A 24,049-nucleotide genomic window follows, 5' to 3' on the forward strand; every position below is an offset into this window, starting at 1 on the left:
AGTGTCAAGAACATAAGAAAATAAGAGATTTTACAGATATATAAAATGGAAAAGAGTGACTAAAGTAAATGTTGGTCCCTTAGAAGATGAGAAGGGGGATTTAATAATGGGAAATGTGGAAATGGCTGAGACCGTAAACAATTATTTTGTTTCGGTCTTCACAGTGGAAGACACAAAAACCATGCCAAAAATTGCTGGTCACAGGAATGTGGAAAGGGAGGACCTTGAGCCAATCACTATCACTAGGAGGGTAGTGCTGGACAGGCTAATGGGACTCAAGGTAGACAAGTCCCCTGGTCCTGATGAAATGCATCCCAGGGTATTAAGCGATGGCAGAGGTTGTAGCAGATGCATTCGTTATAATCTACCAAAATTCTCTGGACTCTGGGGAGGTACCAGCAGATTGGAAAGCAGCTAATGTAACAACTCTGTTTAAAAAAGGGGGCAGACAAAAGGCAGATAACTATAGGCCGGTTAGTTTAACATCTGTAGTGGGGAAAATGCTTGAAGCTATCATTAAGGAAGAAATAGCGGGACATCTAGATGGGAATAGTGCAATCAAGCAGACGCAGCATGGATTCATGAAGGGGAAATCATGTTTAACTAATTTACTGGAATTCTTTGAGGATATAACGAGCATGGTGGATAGAGGTGTACTGATGGATGTGGTATATTTAGATTTCCAAAAGGCATTCGATAAGGTGCCACACAAAAGGTTACTGCAGGAGATAAAAGTACACGGAGTCAGAGGAAATGTATTAGCGTGGATAGTGAACTGGCTGGCTAACCGAAAGCAGAGAGTCGGGATAAATGGGCCCTTTTCGGGTTGGAAATCGGTGTTTAGTGGTATGCCACAGGGATCGGTGCTGAGACCACAACTGTTTACAATATACATAGATGTCCTGGAAGAGGGGACAGAGTGTAGTGTAACAAAATTTGCAGATGACACAAAGATTAGTGGGAAAGCGGGTTGTGCAGAGGACACAGAGGCTGCAAAGAGATTTAGATAGGCTAAGCGAATGGGCTAAGGTTTGGCAGATGGAATACAATGTCGGAAAGTGTGAGGTCATCCACCTTGGGATAAACAGTAAAAGGGAATATTATTTGAATGGGGAGAAATTACAACATGCTGAGATGCAGAGGGGCCTGGGGGTCCTTGTGCATGAATCCCAAAAAGTTAGTTTGCAGGTGCAGCAGGTAATCAGGACGGCAAATGGAATGTTGGCCTTCATTGTGAGATGGATGGAGTACAAAAGCAGGGAGGTCCTGCTGCAATTGTACAGGGTATTGGTAAGGCCGCACCTGGAGTACTGCGTGCAGTTTTGGTCACCTTACTTAAGGAAGGATATACTGGCTTTGGAGGGGGTACAGAGACGATTCACTAGGCTGATTCTGGAGATGAGGGGGTTACTTTATGATAGATTGAGTAGACTGGGTCTTTACTCGTTGGAGTTCAGAAGGATGAGTGGTGATCTTATAGAAACATTTAAAATGAAAGGGATAGACAAGATAGAGGCAGAGAGGTTGTTTCCACTGGTCGAGGAGACTAGAACTAGGGGGCACAGCCTCAAAATATGGGGGAGCCAATTTAAAACCGAGTTGAGAAGGAATTTCTTCTCCCAGAGGGTTGTGAATCTGTTGAATTCTCTGCCCAAGGAAGCAGTTGAGGCTAGCTCATTGAATGTATTCAAGTCACAGATAGATTTTAACCAATAAGGGAATTAAGGGTTGCGGGGAGCGGGCAGGTAAGTGGAGCTGAGTCCACGGCTAGATCAGCCATGATGTTGTTGAATGGCGGAGCAGGCTCGAGGGGCTAGATGGTCTACTCCTGTTCCTAATTCTTATGTTCTAACTCTTTGGCTCCGTATTGGGTTAGCTCTAGTGTACAGATGACTTCTGTTAATGCCTAAATTCACATGGTGCAGCACTGTGCTCCGAGGTTGCTGAGGGTGTTAGAAACCTGGAAAGTATGTGACTTGCAATAACTTTTTTCTCTCCCCTTTTGTGGAGGTGTTTACAATTCTGCAGGCACCGATGAATACCATAAGCCAATCTATTTCAGAGCCCAGACATTGAGTTTTATGTGGATTATTTGAGCATGGGTCTGCACAACTAAGCTTGGACCTGTCTTTCTGACTGCACACTTCCAGAATTGTTGAAATATATTCTAAAACTGCAACACTAGCTGATCTAACCTGATCCAGAATAGATGCTGGATCAAACATGTGGCTTAGTTCCACAAAAGGTAGAGCACTAATCTCTATTAGGGATCTGAAACAGATTGAAATATGTTGCAAGAATATTTATATTTCGGTTTGATGTTTGGAGCTGCAGGCTAGCTGTTTATTTAGATGGAAAATCCTAAAGCTTTTCAGAGCACTTGATGGAGATGCCATCTAGGAAATGCTCTGAAGCTCGGATTGCCGCTAATTTTTTGTTAATGCAGTTCTCAATCCTTGTACAATGGAGCTCTAAAATGGAACTGTTTGCGTGCATCACACCTACAGATGTGACTAGTGACCTTTTTGAAGTTAGACTTGCGGTTAACCAAGTACTTCCTGTTCTAATGCTGAAAAAGCCAGATGATGGCCATAACTTAGACTGACTTTTCACTATGTTAAATGTCAGTGTGCTAGCAGTAAAGGTGCTTGGCTCTGCAGAATGCCATAAATGGTATGTTTGTGCGCATGTTTAGAAAATTACCTTGTCCAGGCTGCATCAGACCGTTTCTTTGCATGAGCCAATTCTGAGCTTGCAGATTTCTGGCTTTACAAGCTTGCTGTCGCATGATGCCTGAACCTAGATGTTGATGTCGTGGCCTAGGCATATTATTTGGGGTTGCACATATTTTTCAAGAACATAAGAACATAAGAATTAGAAGCAGGAGTAGGCCATTCGGCTCCTTGAGTCTGCTCCGCTATTCAATAAGATCATGGCTGATCATCGACCTCAACTACACTTTCTCGTCTGATCTCCATATCCCTTGATTTCCCCTGGAGTCCAAAAATCTATATCTTGTCCGTGAATATATTCAGAGACTCGGCACCAACAGCTCTCGGGCAGTGAATTCCAAAGATTCATAACCCTCGGTGAAGAAATTCCTCCATCTGTCTTAAATGGCCTGCCACTTATCCTGAGACTATGCCCCCTAGTTCTTGACACTCCAGCCAGGGGAAACAACCTCTCAGCGTCTAATCTGTCAATCCCCTTCAGAATGTTATGTTTCAATGAGATCACCCCTCATTCTTTTAAACTCGATTTTATAGGCCCATTCTACACAATCTCTCAAAGACCCACAATAGTATTTCTTTGGCTTCAGATTTTTATATGGAAAGGATGGAATTAGTCACTAGTTATTTCTAGTACCAGGGCACTAGGTACTCTGATGTATCCACAATGGCTGTGACTGTACACAGTTTAGATCTATAAATGTAACTTGTATAACTTTTTGGTACTCAATTTGTGAATTTTCTCTCCACAGTCGTATATATTGCCTACTGTAGAAGGAAGGCACCAAGAGTTACAATATATAACTGCAGAGATGGTAAGTAGTTACAAATGCCTCTTCGACTGGGTTTGTAGGGATGTGTTTTCTAGCATTATGAAACTAGTGAGCTAGCTGAGTGTGTTGGCTTGAATACTTCCTACCAGCTTACATTTTATAGTCAGGTTAAATTGATTTGAGTTGTCACTGGATCTATTTGCATATTGGTACTGTGTACACTTGGAAAATTTACATGAGCTAATGTTATGATTGATTCCATTCCCTCTGCCAGTACATCACTCGGGCTGGGCAGCACACTGTTCTCTCCAGTCACAACTGTACCGTGTACAGTTTTGGTCTCCTGACCTAAGGAAGGATATGGGTGCAACAAATCGTAGTTTACAGCACAGCGACACCTTTCAGCCCATCTTATCTGTGCTTGCTGAAAAGAGCTATTTGGCCTAATTCCATTTTCCAGCTCTTGGTCCATTGCCTTGTAGGTTACGGCATTTCAAGTGCATTTTTAAATTAGTTTCTGCCCCTACCACTCTTTCCAGCAGTGAGTTCCAGACTCCCACCAACCTCGGTGCAAATTTCTCCTCTAATCCTTCTAACAAATAATTTAAATCTATGAAGGTTCACTTAGATTGATTTTTGGAATGCGATGGTTATCCTGAGATTGAGTGAGTAGAATGGGCTTGTGTACTCTAGTTTAGAAAATTGAGGGGTGATCTCATTTAAACTTATAAAATTCTTAAGGGGCTTGACTGGGTAGATGCTGGAGCAGTTTCCCCTGGATGGAGAGTCTAGAACCAGGGTCACAGTCTCAGAATAAGGGGTCAGCCATTTAAGACTGAAAACTTCTTCAATCAGAAGGTGGTGAATCTTTGGAATTCTCTACCCCAGAGGGCTGTGGATGCTCAATCGTTGAGTACAGGCAAGATAGAGATCGCTAGATGTTTGGACGCTAAGGGAATCGGGGTTAGGGTGAGAAGTTGTTGAGGTAGATCAGCCATGATCTTATTGAATGGCAGAGCTGACTCAAGGGGCTGTATGGCCTCTTCCTGCTCCTATTTATGTTAACCCAGTTTTAAAATACAGATCAAGCAGTGCATTCTTCAGTTCAAGAGCGTGTAGGGAAATTTTTTTTTTTTTTTAAACTTATCTGGTATCCTGCTAAAAGTAAAATCGCTGTTGGACTTGTTTATGCTTTGTGTAGAATTTCACTGATTTTGAGGGGCTTTCAATTTCCTGAAGGAAGGATGTTCACACGATAACTTCCTGCTCTTCGAGCATTGCCATTGGATCTCTTTCCTCCACCTGGAGCCTAGGCAGCCTCTGATTTCTCAAGCAAAACCAGAGCACTCCTTCAGTCTGGCACTGAAGTATCAGCCTAGACTGTACTCCAGTCCTGGGTGGGTCTTGAACCCACTGATCAGATATTCGTGGAGGTCTTGCTTTTTACCAGCATCCGGTGCAGCACTGAAACTGCCTTGTATGGATGGGGAAAGTGATGTTTTCTTTTCCCGAATGCATTTCAGGTGATTCAGTTGGTGACTGGAAAATTTGATGGATTAGTCGAGCGGTTCCTGCTCTTCGATTGCCGATATCCATACGAGTATGAAGGGGGACACATTAAAGTAAGTGGTAGTTCACATACAAAAAGTGCTGTATGTTAATGTCTGAGTTTTATTTTTTGCAACTTTTATTTCTATAGCGCCTTTAATGTAGTTTAAAAAGTCCTAAGGTTCTTTACAGGAGTGTTACATGCCAATCATTTGACACCATTTGAAATTGGGGCAGATGACCAAAAACTTGTCAGGTATGTTTTAAGGATGAAGGAAAGCTTTAGGGAGGAAGTTCCAGAGCTTGGGGTCTAGGCAGCTGAAGGCATGGCCACTGATGGTTGAGTGATTATAATCAGGGATGCTTAAGGGCAGAATTTAAGGAGCTCTGACATCTGAGGAGGGGGGAGATTAGAGATAGGGAGGGATGTGGCCATACAGGGATTTGAAAGGATGAGAATTTTTAAATCAAGGCATTATAAACGGGAACCAATGTAGGTCAGTGAGCACAGTGGTGATGGGTGAACGGGACTTGGTGCGAGTTAGGACCCGGGTAGCTAAGTCTTGGAACACTTAAGTTTATGTAGGGTAGAATATGAGGCCAGCCAGGAGTGCATTGGGATAGTCCAGTCTAGAGGTAATAAAGGCATTGATGAGGGTTTCAGCAGCAGATGAGCTGAAGCAAGGGCGGAGACGAGGGATGTTACGGAGATGGAAATAGGTAGTTTTTGTTGTGCCACAGCTATGTGGACAGAAGTGCAATTCAGGGTCAAATGTGATGCCAAGGTTGTGAACAATCTGGTTCAGCCTCACTGGGGAGATGGATGGAGTTTGTGGTGGAGACACAAGACAATGGCTTTGGTCTTCCCAATATTTAATTGGAGAAAATTTCTGCTCATCCAGAACTGGATGTTGGACAAGCAGTGTGACCATTTAGAAACTGAAAGGAGGCGAGGAAAAGTGGTGAGGTAGAGCTGGGTGTCAACATTGTACATTTAGAAACTGACGCCATGTTTTTGGATGATGTCGCTAAGGGGCAGCATGTAGATAAGAAATTGGAGGAGGCCAAGGATAGATCCTTGGGGGACACCAGAGGTAACAATGCGGGGGTGGGAAGAAAAGCCATTGCGGGTGATTCTTTGGCTATAATTAGATGGATAAGAATGGAATCAGGCGAATGCAGTCCCACCCAGCTAGACATGGTGGAGAGGAGATGGAGTGGTCAACAGTGTCAAAGGCTACAGACAAGTCACAATGGACGAGAAGGGATAGAAACATAGAAAATGGGTGCAGGAGCAGGCCATTCGGCCCTTCGAGACTGCATCACCATTCAATATGATCATGGCTGATCATGCAACTTCAGTACCCCACTCCTGCCTTCTCAACATACCCCCTGATCCCTTTAGCTATAAGGGCCACATCTAACTCCCTTTTGAATATGTCCAACGAACTGGACTCAACAACTTTGTGGTAGAGAATTCCATAGGTTCACAATTTTCAGTGAAAAAATGTCTCCATCTCTGTCCTACATGGCTTACCCCTTATCCTTAGACTGACCCCTGGTTCTGGACTTCCCCAACATCGGGAACATTCTTCCTGCATCTAACCTGTCCAATCCCGTCAGAATTCTAGATGCTTCAATGAGATCCCCTCATTCTTCTAAATTCCAATGAATATAAGCCTAGTCAATCCAGTCTTATGTCAGTCCTGCCATCCTGGGAATCAGTCTGGTGAGCCTTCGCTGCACTCCCTCAATAGCAAGAATGTCCTTCCTCAGATTAGGAGACCGAAACTGCGCACAATACTCAAGGTGTGGTCTCACCAAGGCCCAGCACAACTGCAGCAAGACCTCCCTGCTCCTATACTCAAATCCTCGCTATGAAAGCCCACATGCCATTTGCTTTCTTAACTGCCTGCTGTACCTGTATGCCTACTTTCAATGACTGATGTACCATGACACCCAGGTCTTGTTGCACCTCCCCTTTTACTAATCTGTTACCATTCAGATAATCTGCCTTCCTGTTTTTGCCACCAAAGTGAATAACCTCACATTTATCCACGTTCTACTGCATCTGCCATGCATTTGCCCACTCGCCTAACCCGTCCAAGTCACCCTGATGCCTCTTGGCATCCTCCTCACAGTTTGCACTGCCACCCAGCTTAGTGTCATCTGCAAACTTGGAGATATTACATTCAATTCCCTTGTCTAAATCATTGAAAGATATTGTAAATAGTTGGGGTCCCAGCACTGAACCTTGCAGTACCCCACTAGTCACTGCCCGCCATTCTGAAAAGTACCTGTTTATTCCCACTCTTTGCTTCGTCACTATCCTCCGCCTGCTCCATGCTGATATGCAGGCAGTGATCCTTACCAATGGATCCATCACAGACCCAATCCACGTCTGGACCAGGGTCAAACAGGGCTGCGTCATCGCCCCAACCCTCTTCTCAACCTTTCTCGCCACCATGCTCCACCTCAGTCGTCAAGCTCCCCACTGGAGTGGAACTAAACTACAGAACCAGCAGGAACCTGTTCAACCTACGCCGTCTCCAGGCCAGATCCAAAACCACCCCAAACTCTGTCGTCGAGCTACAGTATGTGGACGACGCCTGCGTCTGCACACACACACACAGGCTGCACTCCAGGACATAGTCGACGTATTTACTGAGGCGTACGAAAGCATAGGCCTTATGCTAAACATCCATAAGACAACGGTCCTCCACCAGCCTGACCACACCGTATAGCACTGCCCCCCCCCCCCCCCCGGTTATCAAGATGCATGGCGTGGCCCTAGCACCGTGGACCACTTTCCATATCTCGGGAGCCTCCTATCAACAAGAGCTGGCATCAACGACTAGATCCACCACTGCCTCCAGTGCAGCCTTCGGCTGCCTGAGTAGTATTTGAAGACCAGGCCCTCAAAACTGCCACCAAGCTCATGGTCTACAAGGCTGCAGTAATACCTGCCCTCCTGTATGGCTGAGACATGGACCATGTACAATAGACACCAAGTTGTTGGAGAAATATCACCAACGATGTCGCCAAGATCCTACAAATCCCCTGGGAGGACAGGCGCACCAACATCAGTGTCCTCATTCAGGCTAACATCCCCAGCATTGAAGCACTGACCACACTCTTATCAGCTCCGCTGGGCAGGCCACATTGTCCGTATGCCAGACACGAGACTCCCAAAGCAAGTGCTCTACTCTGAGCTCCTTCACAGCAAACGAGCAAAAGGTGGGCAGCAGAAATGCTATAAGGACACCCTCAAAGCCTCCCTGAAAGTGCAACGTCCCCCACTGACACCTGGGAGTTGCTGGCCCAAGACTGCCCTAACTGGAGGAAGTGCATCTGAGGGGGCGCTGAGCACCTCGAATCTAACGCTGAGAGCATGCAGAAATCAAGCGCAGACAGCGGAAAGAGCGTGCAGAAAACCAGTCCCACCCACCCCTTTCCTCAACGACTCTGTCCCACCTGTGACTGTCTGTGGCTCTTGTATTGGACTGTTCAACCATCAAAGAACTCACTTCAGGAGTGGAAGCAAGTCTTCCTCGATTCCGAGGGGCTGCCAGTGAATGAATTCCTGTCTGCTAACCAATTCTCTATCCAAGTCAATACATTACCTCCAATCCCATGTGCTTTAATTTTGCACACTAATCTCGTGTGGGACCTTGTCAAAAGTCTTGAGTCCAAATGCACCACTTCCACTGGTTCTCCCTTATCCACTCTACTAGTTACATCTTATAATAAATTCTAGAAGATTTGTCGAGCATAATTTTCCTTTCATAAATCCATACTGACTTGGACCGATCCTGTCACTGCTTTCCAAATGTGCTGCTATTACATCTTTAATTGATACCAGCATTTTCCTCACTCCCGATGTCCGGCTAACCGTCTATAATTCTATCTCCCTCCTTTTTTTTTACAAAGTGGGGTTAAATTAGTTACCCTCCAATCCATAGGAACTGATCCAGAGTCTATGGAATGTTGGAAAATGACCACCAATGCATCTACTATTTCTAGGGCCACTTCCTTGAGGGTTGCAAACTATCGGGCCCTGGGATTTATTGGCCTTCAATCCCATCAATTTCCCTAACACCATTTTCTGACAAATGAGTTCCTTCAGTTCCTCCTTCTCGCTAGACCCTCGGTCCCCTAGTATTTTCGGGAGCTTATTTGTGTCTTCCTTGGTGAAGACAGAACCAAAATATTTGTTCATTTGGTCTGCCATTTCCTTGTTTCCCCCCCCATTATGAATTCACCTGATTCTGACTGCAAGGGACCTGCATTACCTTTGTGACTGAGCCATTTCGGTATTGTGGCAGTAACCTGATTGGAGGGATTCAAACATGGAGTTGAGAAAGATGGGAGGTGACTTCACATTCAAGGACTTGAGAGGAAAGGGAGCTTTCAAGGTGCTATGCATTACAACTTTATCTGAATGTCCAATTCAGTTGTGAAGCAAATAACTGAAGGGCTTGGTGTCGTGCAATGCAATTTTCTTGTGGCTAGTTATTTTCGCAGGCATTCAATACTGCACCTGTTGCTGGCTTTGACAGGACATATCTCATCGAAGCCTTTGCTATCCTTGCAATCCACTTTGCAACAGGTGTCTCAACTGATCCAGAATTAGAACTGTTTTTTTTTCCTACCCTCATCTCCCTTCCCCATGCTCCCTGACCCCTAGACAAAAGACCAATTATAACTTCCCCAAATGTGTCCTGGGTTGATAATCAGCACTGACTTGGGAATTGAGCCAGCAATCTTTTTTGTTGCATGGGGTAATGCCCTTGCACACTAGGCCATCTGGGAATCTTTCAATTTAAACTTTGGGGCTGGGGTGGGTGCCCGGCAGCAGTCGGTTCAGTTATCCTGAGGTACTGGTGGTTTTTGTGCCTCCATCAAACTGTCCAGAGCGTTGAAGTTGTGATTTGTAGCACATGGCATGGTGTCCATTCAATGTTACTGTTGAGTGTGGCCACACCACGGTCTGGAGATCCTGCGCAGCCGATTCATCTACTTTTAAATGGGAAAAACTGCATGCGCAGAAATTTGGCCCACACGGCCCCTTAAAGGGGTGATGCACCCAAAAAAAGAGTGAACATCGTGAATTCCTTTATAGCAGTAAGTACCTAACCACTAAACTATTAATTTTGCGGTCCAGTTGGAACGAGTCGATTATTGGCCAATTGTGCTTGGGAAGAGGGAAAGAGGTCAACGAGGTGTGGTGTTCGGTGTATACTTTGTGATGTGTGCTTAGCACAACTGCAAACTTTCTAATTTTTGTCAATTTTCCTTAAGGGTGCTCTTAATTTCCACATGGAGGACGAGGTGGAGAATCTTCTGAAGGAACCTATTGTTCCAGTTGATGAGGCGAAGCGAGTGATTATAATTTTCCACTGCGAGTTTTCATCTGAGCGAGGCCCACGAATGTAAGTTGTAGCTTCACGCAATTAGCATTAAGCTTGCTCAACTTGAGTCCATCATTTGAGCATTTCGAGGAACTTGACTTCCCATAGATTGATGCCTGTTGTTCAGTGTGCACTAACTTCGAACTTGGGCTGCTAAAGAGTAACTGAAAACCAGGCTTATTTATATCAGGGGTGTCTAAAGTTCAACTGGCGGTTTCCATGTGACAACCTGATCCTTTTTGGGGCTTTGTATTTGCTGGTTTTTCTCCTGTTGGAAATTTGTGGGCTTGGAACTTATGCAAACTAATGGTGACATGGATTTAAATGTTATGGAGTAGGCTGTTCTGCCATTCATTTAGATCATTCCTGATCTGTACCCGTCTTTGTTCCATATCCCTCGATATCCTTGCCTAACAAAAATCTCGGTCATGAAAACTTCAATTGTCCCAGCATCCACCACCTTTTTGGGAGGCGGGAAGTAAGCTCTGGATTTCCACTGCCCTTTGTGAAGAAAAAGTGCTTCCTAATTTCCTGATTTCATTCCTAATTCGAGCTTGGCCATTTAAGATTATGCCCTCCCAAACCCCTTGATCTGGGTTCCCCCCACTAGAGGAAATAGTTTCTCGATCTACTCCATCGAAATTGCTTTTAACATTTTGAACACCTCCACCATGCTTCTAAACTCTAGGGAATTTATGCAACCTGTCATAGAAACTTAGAAAGTAGGTGCAGGAGTAGGCCATTCGGCCCTTCAAGCTTGCACCACCATTTAATATGATCATGGCTGATCATGCACTTCAGTAACTCATTCCTGCTTTCTCTCCATACTCCTTGATCCCTTTAGCCGTAAGGGCCACATCTAACTCCCTTTTGAATATATCTAACGAACTGGCCTCAACAACTTTCTGTGGTAGAGAATTCCACAGGTTCACAATTTTGAGTGGCATACCCCTTATCCTTAGACTGTGACCCCTGGTTCTGGACTTCCCCAACATTGGGAACATTCTTCCTGCATCTAACCTGTCCAATCCCGTCAGAATTTTATGTTTCTATGAGATCTCCCCTCATTCATCTAACTTCCAGTGAATATAAGCCTAGTTGATCCAGTCTTTCTTCATATGTCAGTCCTGCCATCCCGTGAATCAGTCTGGTGAACCTTTGCTGTCATAGTTTAAGCCCTGGCATCTTTCTGGTGAATCTACAGTGTACCTGCTCGCACGGTCAATGTTTGCTGAGGTTCAGAGCCCAAAACACTGCAGTACTCCAGATCAGGCCTGCCCATGGTTATGTACAACTGAAGCATCACTTCTTGAATTCCAGCCGCTTTGAGAGAAAGGCCAGTGTTCCATCGGCCCTTTTTGATTGCTTATTGTGCGTGCACTAGCTTTAGGCTCGGTGATGCTTTAAAATATGCTTTACATAATTAAAATATTAGCTGGTAAAGCATACCATTGAGAGCGCTCCCTATAGATGAAGAGCTCCTCCATGAACGGGCCATTTTGCTATCTGGGAATAGAGTTGCATTGAGTCGATAGGATAGGAACAGGCCATTCGGAGTAAGCTGTTTATGCTCCACGTGAGCTGGATGCGATTGCGGGGTCGGGGGGGGCGCAGGAATGATGTGTGCTTGTATAGCTAAAGCTCGAGTAGATTGGCATGTTACGAGTGCGCAAACTGATTAAAGGTCACCATTTCTGCTGGTATTGGTTGAGGACTACATTTGGCTGTAGTCTCCTAGCGCAATCGAGGCTGGCACCAAGAAGGCTAGTGGAAGAAAAGTCCCCTCTGTTCTGAATCAACAGTTAAAGAATCAAAAGTTGGTCTTCACCCACAGTAACCATGCTGACTGACTGGATCACGACAGGTGCTTGGGTGTGGAGGGAGAGTTGCTACAACTTAATTTGGTGTGGAACCAAATATTTGCAGGACTAAAATTGGATGCGATTTTCTTGACGTGGGCAAATGAGTATAAAGCAAGAGATTAGCCAAGGATGTGGTCTGAAGTAGCTACTGATGTTAGTCATTTTGATGTAAGCTTAAACAATCCAATTGTGCACTTTTCTATATTGAGGGAAAATACTAAAACTCTTGATGTGACTTTACTCAACCCCACTTTCTAGGTGCCGTTTCCTACGAGAAAAGGACCGTGAGGTGAATGGCACAGACTACCCAAAACTGCACTACCCAGAGCTATACATCCTGAAGGGTGGCTACAAGGAATTCTTCCCAAAGTTTAAAGTAAGGATTATCTTGTATCTGTTGCAGTGGCTGCTGGGTGCAAATAAGAATATCGATCCACTCCTGCCTACTTTAGACTGTAGAAAAACTTGAGCTGCTTATTCCATGCTTTCAAATGTGTAGAATTGCATGGTTTGTCATCTGTCTTACATAAGAACATAACATAAGAATTAGGAACAGGAGTAGGCCATCTAGCCCCTCGAGCCTGCTCCGCCATTCAACAAGATCATGGCTGATCTGGCCGTGGACTCAGCTCCACTTACCCGCCTGCTCCCCGTAACCCTTAATTCCCTTATTGGTTAAAAATCTATCTGTGACTTCAATACATTCAATGAGCTAGCCTCAACTGCTTCCTTGGGCAGAGAATTCCACAGATTCACAACCCTCTGGGAAAATAAATTCCTTCTCAATTAGGTTTTAAATTGGCTCCCCCGTATTTTGAGGCTGTGCCCCCTAGTTCTAGTCTCCCCAACCAGTGGAAACAACCTCTCCGCCTCTATCTTGTCTATCCCTTTAATTATTTTAAATGTTTTGATAAGATCACCCCTCATCCTTCTGAACTCCAACGAGTAAAGACCCAGTCTACTCAATCTATCATCATAAGGTAACCCCCTCATCTCTGGAATCAGCCTAGTGAATCATCTCTGTACCCCCTCCAAAGCCAGTATATCCTTCCATAAGGTGACCAAAACTGCACGCAGTACTCCAGGTGCGGCCTTGCCAATACCCTATACAGTTGCAGCAAGACCTCCCTGCTTTTGTACTCCATCCCTCTCCCAATGAAGGCCAACATTCCATTCGCCTTCCTGATTACCTGCTGCACCTGCAAACTAACTTTTTGGGATTCATGCACAAGGACCCCCCCAGGTCCCTCTGCACCTCAGCATGTTGTAATTTCTCCCCATTCAAATAATAATCCCTTTTACTGTTTTTTTTTTTTTCCCCCAAGGTGGATGACCTCACACTTTCCGACAGTGTATTCCATCTGCCAAACCTTAGCCCATTCGCTTAACCTATCCAAATCTCTTTGCAGCCCCTCTGTCCTCTACACAACCTGCTTTCCCACTAATCTTTGTGTCATCTGCAAATTTTATTACACTACACTCTGTCCCCTCTTCCAGGTCATCTATGTATATTGTAAACAGTTGTGGTCCCAGCACCGATCCCTGTGGCACACCACTAACCACCGATTTCCAACCCGAAAAGGACCCATTTATCCCGACACTCTTCTTTCTGTTAGCCAGCCAATTCTCGATCCATGCTAATACATTTCCTCTGACTCCGCGTACCTTTATCTTCTGCAGTAATCTTTTGTGTGGCACCTTATCGAATGCCTTTTGGAAATCTAAATACACCACATCCATCCACCTCTCTCCACCATGCTCGTTATATCCAAGAATTCCAATAAATTAGTTAAACATGATTTCCCCTTCATGAATCCATGTTGCGTCTGCTTGATTGCACTATTCCTATCCAGATGTCCCGCTATTTCTTCCTTAATGATAGCTTCAAGCATTTTCCCCACTACAGATGTTAAACTAACCGGCCTATAGTTACCTGCCTTTTGTCTGCCCCCTTTTTTAAACAGAGGCGTTACATTAGCTGCTTTCCAATCCGCTGGTACCTCCCCAGAGTCCAGAGAATTTTGGTAGATTATAACGAATGCATCTGCTATAACTTCCGCCATCTCTTTTAATACCCTGGGATGCATTTCATCCGGACCAGGGGACTTGTCTACCTTGAGTCCCATTAGCCTGTCCAGCACTACCCCCCTAGTGATAGTGATTGTCTCAAGGTCCTCCCTTCCCACATTCCTGTGACCAGCAATTTCTGGCATGGTTTTTGTGTCTTCCACTGTGAAGACCGAAGCAAAATAATTGTTTAAAGTCTCAGCCATTTCCACATTTCCCATTATTAAATCCCCTTTCTCATCTTCTAAGGGACCAACATTTACTTTAGTCTTAAGATGGCTAGCTGGTGTTTTTGCATTTGAAGAATTTAAGGGTGGTAGGTTCAGAGCTTGTGCAATGTATAAGGTCTCATGAACCTGTGTCTTGTGGTGGCTGCCGGACAGTGTCTTTACTCGCTGTATAGAATCATAGAAGTTTATGGCACAGAAGGATGCCATTTGGCCCTATGTCTGTGCCAGGCGACAAAGAGCTATCCAGCCTAAACCCACTTTCCAGTTCCTGGTCTCTAGCCGTGTAGGTTATGACACTTTAAATGCATGTCCACGTACTTTTTGTAATGCCAGAAGGGTTTCTGCCTCTACCACCCTTTCAGGCAGTGAGTTCCAGACCCCCACCACCCTTTGAGTGGGAATTTCTCCAACTCCTCTCTAATCCTTCTACCAATTACTTTAAATCTATGCCCCCTGGTTGCTGACCCCTCTGCCAAGGGATAAGGGTCCTTCCTATCCATTCTGTCCAGGTCCCTCATAATTTTATACACCTCAATAAGGTCTCTCCTCTGCTGCCTCCTGTTCCAAAGAAAACCACCCCATCCTATACAATCTTTCCTTGTAGCTAAAATTCCCCAGTCCAGGCGACATCCTCGTAAATCTCCTCTGTACTCTCGCGTACAATCACATCTTTCCTGTAATGTGGTCAGAACTGCACACGGTACTGTTATAGTTGTTACTGTGGGGTGGGGGGGGGGGAAGGGGAACCCCAAGATTGGCAGCACTTAACTATCGCTTGATTTTTTTTTGTCTTTCCTCCTATATTGAGCCCAGTTTTGGTTGCAAAAGTGTGCTTGACCGAGTGGTTTTCACTCTCTTCCTGGTCAATTCATTTTGTTAACTAGGTTTCTGTGTAAAATAATGCTTATTTGACGCTTTGTCTTTTGATCTGTCAACACAACCCAAAGCATGACTTCGCCCTTTCCGTTCCATTTTAGGTGTACTGCGAGCCACAGAGTTATCGCCCGATGAATCATGAAGATTTCAAAGAGGATCTTCGGAAGTTCCGCTTTAAGAGCCGGACGTGGGCTGGTGAACGAAGCAAGCGGGAGATGTATAGCCGGCTGAAGAAGTTGTGAAGACGACGACCTTTTGTGAAGGGTGGAAGGCTTGTCTCTTCACTGAACTCCTGGGCTGACTCGGCGACACTGTACATGAACGCCTCAGATCATTGGTTGGCAGTGGATACTGCAGTTAATTGGGCCACAGCACCGACTTTCTGTGGGAGCGTGGTCTTCCGTTACCTGTTCTGCACACTGTTGAACTAATGACATGTGGGCGGGGACCACAGATTTAACTTTTTTTAAATAAAACTTGTGCCTAGTACGGAGTAGATGACTTCCGCAGCAGCCACTCGAGTGCAAAGCCCGTGTTGATGGAAACTGCTGTATAAACTTGTGTTGATCAACTGAATGGGCTTCTAGTTGGCTGTTTTATAGCCATTCCGCGCACCTTGTGGCTGACTGGTGCACTATTCATTCTGGCTCCGGCCGAGAGTTTCTAATATTGCTGGAGGCCCACGGAGCTTCCTCGACAGACTGGCTAATTACATGAATAATGACCTAAGAGAAAAGGAAAGGGGGTGAATGAGTTTCTATAATCATCCACTTACGATCTTCCATCATGTAAACCTGCCCTGTGAGGCCGCAGTGCCAACAAATATTGGGCCTGTAGACTTTTATTTTTTTTTAAACTCGCTCTAAAATGATTTAAGATCACTGCTAATTTACTTCCACTTGTTCCTAACGTGAATTGGGAGTAAATGTAACTTTTTTAAAAAATAGGTTGAAGTGATCAGACCAGCTTTCACTTGGGACTCCTGGATCGTAGCTCAAGAAGTCTGTTCTGTTCACTTATTGTGCACCAGCCTATTCCATATTTTTCAAATGAATAGTTGTTAAATTTGAGTGTCTCGCACACCAGATGGTTAACTTTTTTTTTTCTGATCTGCCAAACTGTTTTAAAAACCACTTTAGTCTTGTTACATTAACAGCACCTTCTCAGCACTTAACATTTGGATTTGGAGCCCAGTTCGACTGACATTCTGAACTAGAATACATTTTGTACACGATTAATTCCAAACATGTGATGCAGAATATTTTGCATTCAGTCCAAAAAAAGCATTGTGCCAATGTTTTTCGATTTGTGTAGTCCACATTTTGTGCTTGGCATTTCTTTGAAGATTTGATATTTGTTCAATCAGGTGAATAAGTTAGTGAAGATGTATGTTGGGGTTTTGCATACAAGTTTGTTTTGCACAGGACGTGCTTAACAGTAGGTCGGCACACTTTGCAAGTTTTAAATGGTAACGAGCATTTTATTTACTTGCTATTCCAGTACCACGGTAAACCTTGGATCTATTATAGGATTTGACTCTGTTCCTGGACAATTCAAAATCATCCTTTATGAATTTCCATCATTTTCATACCTCTTTTAGTTATTTTAAAACTTTACATTCTTTCCATATACCATGGGAGAGAAACCAAATCAGTGGTAAAAATGGGAGACTAGTGACTTGATGGGGAAGGAAAGTCTCGGGAGTTTTGGCTTTATTCAATATCTTCCTGTTTAAGGGGGGGGGGGGGGGGGGAGAGGAGGTGTTGTGGCTTGCTTTCCTGAGGTGGGCCACCTTTTAGATGTCCATTTCACGATGCTAACCTGTTGGGGTCAAGTCTTTGTTCATGCAACTTTAGGAAATATCCTAAGTTTTTTTTCCCTCCACATAGAATGGAGAAGTAACCTGAACAAAGTCTCCCTTGCCCTGATTTCCTCCCCCTTAAGTTAAATGAGCCATGTTTAACTTCTGCAGGATCCTGGATAAAGCATTCAAGCTGAGTGCACAACTTTCAGTGCTGTTAATGCGAAGGGCTCTTTTTTTTGTCTTCTCAAACTGACTTTCCAAAGGCTGTAAAGAGCCTGATTCCCACCGACGCAATAGTCATAAGTAATTCTTTTATCATTACCAATAGACATTATGAATGAAGTGTGAAATCTGTATATATGCAGTCCTGAAAGTTGGGTCAATTAGCTTGTTGACCTTCCACTGTTGAAGTTCCTCGTTGCAGCACTCCACATTTGAACCGACAGGGACATCCTCGTATTGTACATTTCAGCACCAGTTTCTATCTATTTATGGACCAACTTAACTTATTACACTACCCATAATGTACGCAAGTCTGATACTTGACCAATCGCCCCAAACTCATGGCTTTTTTTTCCCCTGAGTTTCGAGTTATACTTTCCCACCCAAGTTAGATCTTGGACTAATCTGTTTTTGTACTGCCTAAAATGATTGATCGCAATGTTTTTATGTTCACTGATCTACAAGCTTGTGAAAACATTTGTATATTGGTCATTACTGCCTTTGGAGATTGACAACCAATTGTGAACAGTGAAGTGAGTGAGTGGGAAGAGGACTGGGGAGTTGGTGTGGTGTGATGCTTATTTTGCAATGTGGCTGTAATAATGCAAGTATGGTTTGATTGTATGCTGTACAGAGATGTACCTACTTTAGCCAAACTGCCTTGAGTGCAGGGAAATAAATGGCTATAGATGGGAAAATCAAATGTTTTTTTTTTCTCAATGATTTAACATGCTCTTGCATAACATGGTGCTCTTGTACTTTGCACTGAATGTGCCTGGATTGCCACATTAGTTCATGGGACTTGAGCTGCAGTGTGTGCCAGTCCTCTAGCGTCTTCTGCCCCTCTAGCGTGTGAACTGCTGCACTTCCGCCCCTATTATGACTGACTTCTGACCTGCTGGGGGGGGAAAAAAGTGGAATTTTGCTCTAGGCCACTGCATCCATTGCAGTGGTGAAAACAGCTGAAACAGGGTAGGTGTACAGTGTTTCCCACGGTGTGCAATTTTGGCTCGCTCTACGCGTTCTCTGGACAAATTTCCCTCTGAAACGCATCCAACTTCATTCTCCTGGAGATTGAAAGCTCAATGTCCCAGCCCTTCTCTCCCATGGAATAACGTCTCCACACTCAGTGCCAACCAGTGGAACTTCTGCTGAAGAGAAATGCACTTAAGCTGTCTTACTATTGGCTGACCTGTGTTTCCAACATAGTTGCTTTTTCGTGCAAACAACCTTTCACTATTTATCCTCCCCTCAGTATATTTGGTTTCCACCAACCTCCTATTCCATGGGGGTGGAAGGCAAGTATTTTTCAGCCTTCGTGCTGATGCTGTATCATCAGAGTGAACTATTATCGTTTCCATGTTCTGATTTGAAGTTCCTAAAACTGCATTAAATATTCCAACTGGCCCTTGTGTAAATACACCAGTTGCTCTTATTTCTCTTCAGTGCCCCATTAATACCCACCATCCCAAATATATCATGGTGTTTTCTAGCTGCAGGCTCATCAGGCAATCATTTCCACTTTGCAGCAGAAACATTGTTTTAGATTGCATCAAGGGACCTAATGGAGTTAGATATAATTACAGATGAAGGAAGCTATCCATCCGAGCAAAGTTGTACAGATGCACACTTTCTAATACCTTAGTGCACGTGCCTCATTAGCTTTGAGGGTGTGAATATTCATCAGGAACATGACTTCTGGCTGGCTATAAATATACACCTGTCAAAGTGTGGACTATGTACAGCTGGCACCTCAAAACATTGGAGAAGTGCCACCAACGTTGCCTCCGCAAGATCCTGCAAATCCATTGGCAGGATAGGTGCACCAACGTCTGTGTTCTCGCTCAGGCCAGCATTGACAACGCTCGATCAGCTCTGCTGGGCGAGCCACATCATCTGCATGCCCGACACGAGACTCCCAAAACAAGCCCTCTACTCGCAGCTCCAACAAGGCAAGAGAGCCCCAGGTGGGTAGAGGAAATGCTTCAAGGACACCCTCAACGCCTCCTTGGAAAAAGTACAACATCCCCATCAACACCTGGGAATTCCTGGCCCAAGACTGCCCAAAGTGGAGGAAAATCATCCAGGAAGGCGCTAAACACCTTGAGTCTTTGCCGGGAGCAAGCTGAAGTCAAGTGTCGACAGCGGAAGGAGCGCGTGGCAACCCAGGCCCCCCAACCTCCTGTTCCTCCCAACACCGTCTGCCCCATCTGTGACAGACTGTCGGTCCCACATTGGACTCTTCAGTCAACTGAGAACTTTTTTTAGTGTGGAAGCAAGTCACCCTTGACTGAGGGACTGCCGAAGACACCTGTCAAAGTGTGCACTCTGGGCAAAATCTCATGACCTTGGATCCATTACTCTAGATTTAATACTCTATTAATATTTGGTTTGGTGAGAATGTTGGTACTGGAGAAGAAAAATGTTCCATTCCAGACACCCACTGTCAACATCAATGCTGAACTAAAATCTCAAGAATTCAAGAAACTGCATATGCAGGAGAAAACATCAATGTTGCCTGTTTAGTTTTGGGGTTCTCGTGGAGCTTCCCTGGTGAGCTCTCTGCCATCATACCACAAGATAGTTAGGCAAAGGTCCCAGGTTCAATTTCTGGTCTGTACTGAAGTTGGGTTTTTATTTAGGTTCAGCACCCATGCTGGACATGGGGAAAGCAGTCAGAGTTCCTTTTCCTGATCTTCATCTTGGCCCACATTGCCACTTCAAGTCTGAGGCCTGAAAACTCCAGTGTGCCTCATTCATCCATTATCATCCATTACCCCCACTAGCTTCACTAGCCCTTGTTTTCTTCTGCCAATGCCATCCATTACTTTAGTATCATTGTTGGGAGCAAAGATAAACCCAGCCTCATTTCTCTACTGGAAAATGCCTCCTCCAACCCTTCTCCTCTGCCCCTCATTCTCACCATGAACAAATGTGAGGAGCTCATGAATCCCTTATTCACCCAAAAGTGATACCAGCGGCAGCAATTTCGGCAAGATTTCTCCAGCAGAAGATAGGTCGTACTCGAGAACTGGTGTCAACGGCTTTTAAAAGCAAAAAATACTCATTTCCATGCATTCTCCAAGGTTACGCGTGGAATTTACCAAAATTCCCTGGATTCTGGGAGGTCCCAGCAGATTGGAAAACTGCAAATGTAACGCCCCTATTTAGAAAAAGAGGTAGACAAAAAGCAGGAAACTATAGACTGGTTAGCCTAACATCTGTGTTTGGGAAAATGTTGGAGTCTGTTATTAAAGAAGCAGTAGCAGGACATTTGGAAAAGCAAAATTCGGTCAGGCAGAGTCAGCATAGATTTATGAAGGGAAAGTCATGTTTGACAAATTTGCTGGAGATCTTTGAGGGTGGATAAAGGGGAACCAGTGGATGTGATGTATTTGGAGTTCCAGAAGGCATTTGACAAGGTGCCACATAAAAGGTTACTGCACAAGATAAAAGTTCATGGGGTTGGGGGTAATATATTAGCATGGATAGAGGATTGGCTAACGAACAGAGAGCAGAGAGTCGGGCTAAATGGTTCATTCTCTGGTTAGCAACCAGTAACTAGTGGGGTGCCACAGGGATCAGTGTTGGGGCCCCAACTATTTGCAATCTATATTAACGACTTGGAAGAAGGGACTGAGTGTAACATAGCCAAGTTTGCTGATGATACAAAGATAGGAGGAAAAGCAATGTGTGAGGAGGGCACAAAAAATCTGCAAAAGGACATAGACAGGCTAAGTGAGTGGGCAAAAATTTGGAAGATGGAGTAGAATGTTGTAAAGTATGAGGTTGTGCACTTTGGCAGAAAAAAATCAAAGAGCAAGTTATTATTTAAATAGAGAAAGATTGCAAAGTGCCATAGTACAGCGGGACATGGGGGTACTTGTGCATGAAACACAAAAGGATAGTATGCAGGTACAGCAAGTGATCAGGAAGGCCAATGGTATCTTGGCCTTTATTGTAAAGGGGATGGAGTATAAAAGCAGGGAAGTCATACTACAGTTATACAGGGTATTGGTGAGGCCACACCTTGAACACTGTGTGCAGTTTTGGTTTCCATATTTACGAAAGGATATACTTGCTTTGGAGGCAGTTCAGAGAAGGTTCACTCGGTTGATTCCGGGGATGAGGGGGTTGACTTATGAGGAAAGGTTGAGTAGGTTGGGCCTCTACTCATTGGAATTCAGAAGAATGAGAGGTGATCTTATCGAAACCTATAAGATTATGAGGGGGCTTGACAAGGTGGATGCAGAGAGGATGTTTCCACTGATGGGGGGGAGACTAGAACTAGAGGGCATGATCTTAGAATAAGGGGCCGCCTATTTAAAACTGAGATGAGGAGGAATTTCTTCTCTGAGGGTTGTAAATCTGTGGAACTTGCTGCCTCAGAGAGCTGTGGAAGCTGGGACATTAAGAAACTGTCTATTTCTGTCTTAAATTTATTCAAACGATAAGGGGTTATGGGGAGCGGGCAGGGAAGTGGAGTTGATGATACATGATCAGATCAGCCTTGATCTTATTGAATGGCGGAGCAGGCTCGACGTGCCCTATGGCCTACTCCTGCTCCTATTTCTTAAGTTCTTATGTTCTTACTGCTTCATAGTCCCTCACGGTTGACAATATCAAAGGCCTTTGTGAAGTCAAAGAAGGCCATGTACAAGGGTTGGTGCTGTTACCTGCATTTCTCTTACAGTTGTCGTGCGGTGAAGATCATGTTTGTTGTACTCCTTAATGGACAGAATCTGCTTTGTGACTCTGGGAGGATTCTCAGCCACAGGGAGAAGACGATTGAGGAGGACTCTAGCGATGACTTTCACAGTGGCCGACAGCAGGGAGATTCTTCTGCAGTCGGACTTGTCCCATTTTTAAAGATAGTCACGATTGCGTTATCTCTGAGATCTCCCGGCATGCTCTCTCCACTCCAGATAAAAGAGATGAGGTCATGCATTCGTGCCAATAGTGCTTCTCTGCCATACTTTAGTGCCTTGGCGGGGATTCCATCTGCTTCAGATGTCTTATTCTTGAGCTGACGGATGGCCTTTTCTACCTCGTGCAGGACTGGGGTATTGCTGAGATGGTGGCGGGTAGCATGCTGCGGGATGGAGTCGAGGACACGCACGCCAAACTCAAAAGTCTCGATTAAGGAGATCTTCGAAGAGGTTATCCACTTTGGCAGGAAAAATAAAAAAGCCAATTGTTATTTAAATGGAGAGATTACAAAATGCTGCAGTACAGAGGGAGCTGGGGGTCCTTGTGTATAAAACACAAAACTACACAGTATTCCAGATATGGCCTCACCAATACCCTGTATAACTGTAGCAAGACTGCCCTGCTTTTATACTCCATCCCCTTTGCAACAAAGGCCAAGATTCCATTGGCCGTCCTGATCACTTGCTGTACCGGCACACTATCCTTTTGTGTTTCATGCACCATACGAAAAAGGAAAGATTTCCCCAATGTTCCCCTCGTCTGGGGCAATGTTTCATCCTTTTATATACTTCAGCTCATCCAAAACTCTGCAGCTCATATCTTATCCCCACTAAGGCCTGGCCACCCATCGTCACTGACCCACCAGTAAGAAATATTTAAGCCGGCTTGTGAGTCATTTTACTCCATTTTTAAAAAATTCATTCATTGCTGGGACAACACCGCTGGCAAGACCAGCATTTATCCCATCCCTCAGGAAGGTGATGGTGAGCTGCCTTCTCGAACTACCGCAGTCCCTGTGGCCAGTTTTATTCTTAGGGCCGGTTTGCTGCCCAAAAACCCGCTATGACTTCTGCTATTAAGAACGGCGGAAAATTCATGAAAAAAAATGGAGAAAAAATCCACCTGGCGGGCAAAATCGGCCTTGTACGAGGATTCGGGGCGGGAAACGCGATCCTCGTCAACTTTAGTCCGAGGCTGCGAGTTGGGCCTAAGAAAGGGGGGGGCAAAAACACAAAAAATATTTTTACAAAAAACAAAAAATAAAAAAAATCGCAAAACATTCACAAGACCATTTTCTACTGAATCACTGCAAAAGAATAACAAAAGACCTTTAACTTGCCTTTTTGTGCAGGGCTTCATAGCTACCGCCGTTCCAAGACCTGCTCTGACTCGTTTTCCCCCGGCGGTTTATTTTCTTCCAGCTACGGGTCACCGCTGTGACTAACCTCGGGCGCAAGTGGTTTTTCGAGTGTTGCATACCGGCGGTCCGCTCCGCAGCAGTATTTCAGAACCGCCAGTGGAACACTGGTCTCTGCATTTAAGGACGGATATACTTGCATTGGAGGCAGTTCAGAGAAGGTTCACGAGGTTGATTCTGGAGATGAGGGGTTTGACTTATGAGGATAGGTTGAGTAGGTTGGGCCTCTACTCATTGGAGTTCAGAAGAATGAGAGGTGATCTTATCGAAATATATAAGATAATGAGGGGGCTCGACAAGGTGGATGCAGAGAGGATATTTCCACTCATAGGGGAAACTAAAACTAGGGGACATAGTCTCAGAATAAGGGGCCGCCCGTTTAAAACTGAGATGAGGAGCA

The 24,049-nt window shown here is 44.7% G+C and overlaps 1 protein-coding gene across 1 annotated transcript in view; it reads left to right on the plus strand.

Moving 5' to 3' along the window:
• cdc25b (cell division cycle 25B) overlaps nt 1-17,242 on the plus strand; it is a 52,453-nt gene extending 35,211 nt beyond the window's left edge. The window contains exons 12-16 of the mRNA XM_070866815.1: nt 3,482-3,544; nt 5,026-5,124; nt 10,352-10,482; nt 12,582-12,699; nt 15,598-17,242. Coding sequence (XP_070722916.1) covers nt 3,482-3,544; nt 5,026-5,124; nt 10,352-10,482; nt 12,582-12,699; nt 15,598-15,738 — 552 coding nt within the window. The 3' untranslated portion in view covers nt 15,739-17,242. The remainder of the gene's footprint in view (nt 1-3,481; nt 3,545-5,025; nt 5,125-10,351; nt 10,483-12,581; nt 12,700-15,597) is intronic.
• The last annotated feature ends 6,807 nt before the right edge of the window (nt 17,243-24,049 follow it).

Source organism: Pristiophorus japonicus, chromosome 2, assembly GCF_044704955.1.
Source record: "Pristiophorus japonicus isolate sPriJap1 chromosome 2, sPriJap1.hap1, whole genome shotgun sequence".
NCBI classification, from domain to species: domain Eukaryota; kingdom Metazoa; phylum Chordata; class Chondrichthyes; family Pristiophoridae; genus Pristiophorus; species Pristiophorus japonicus.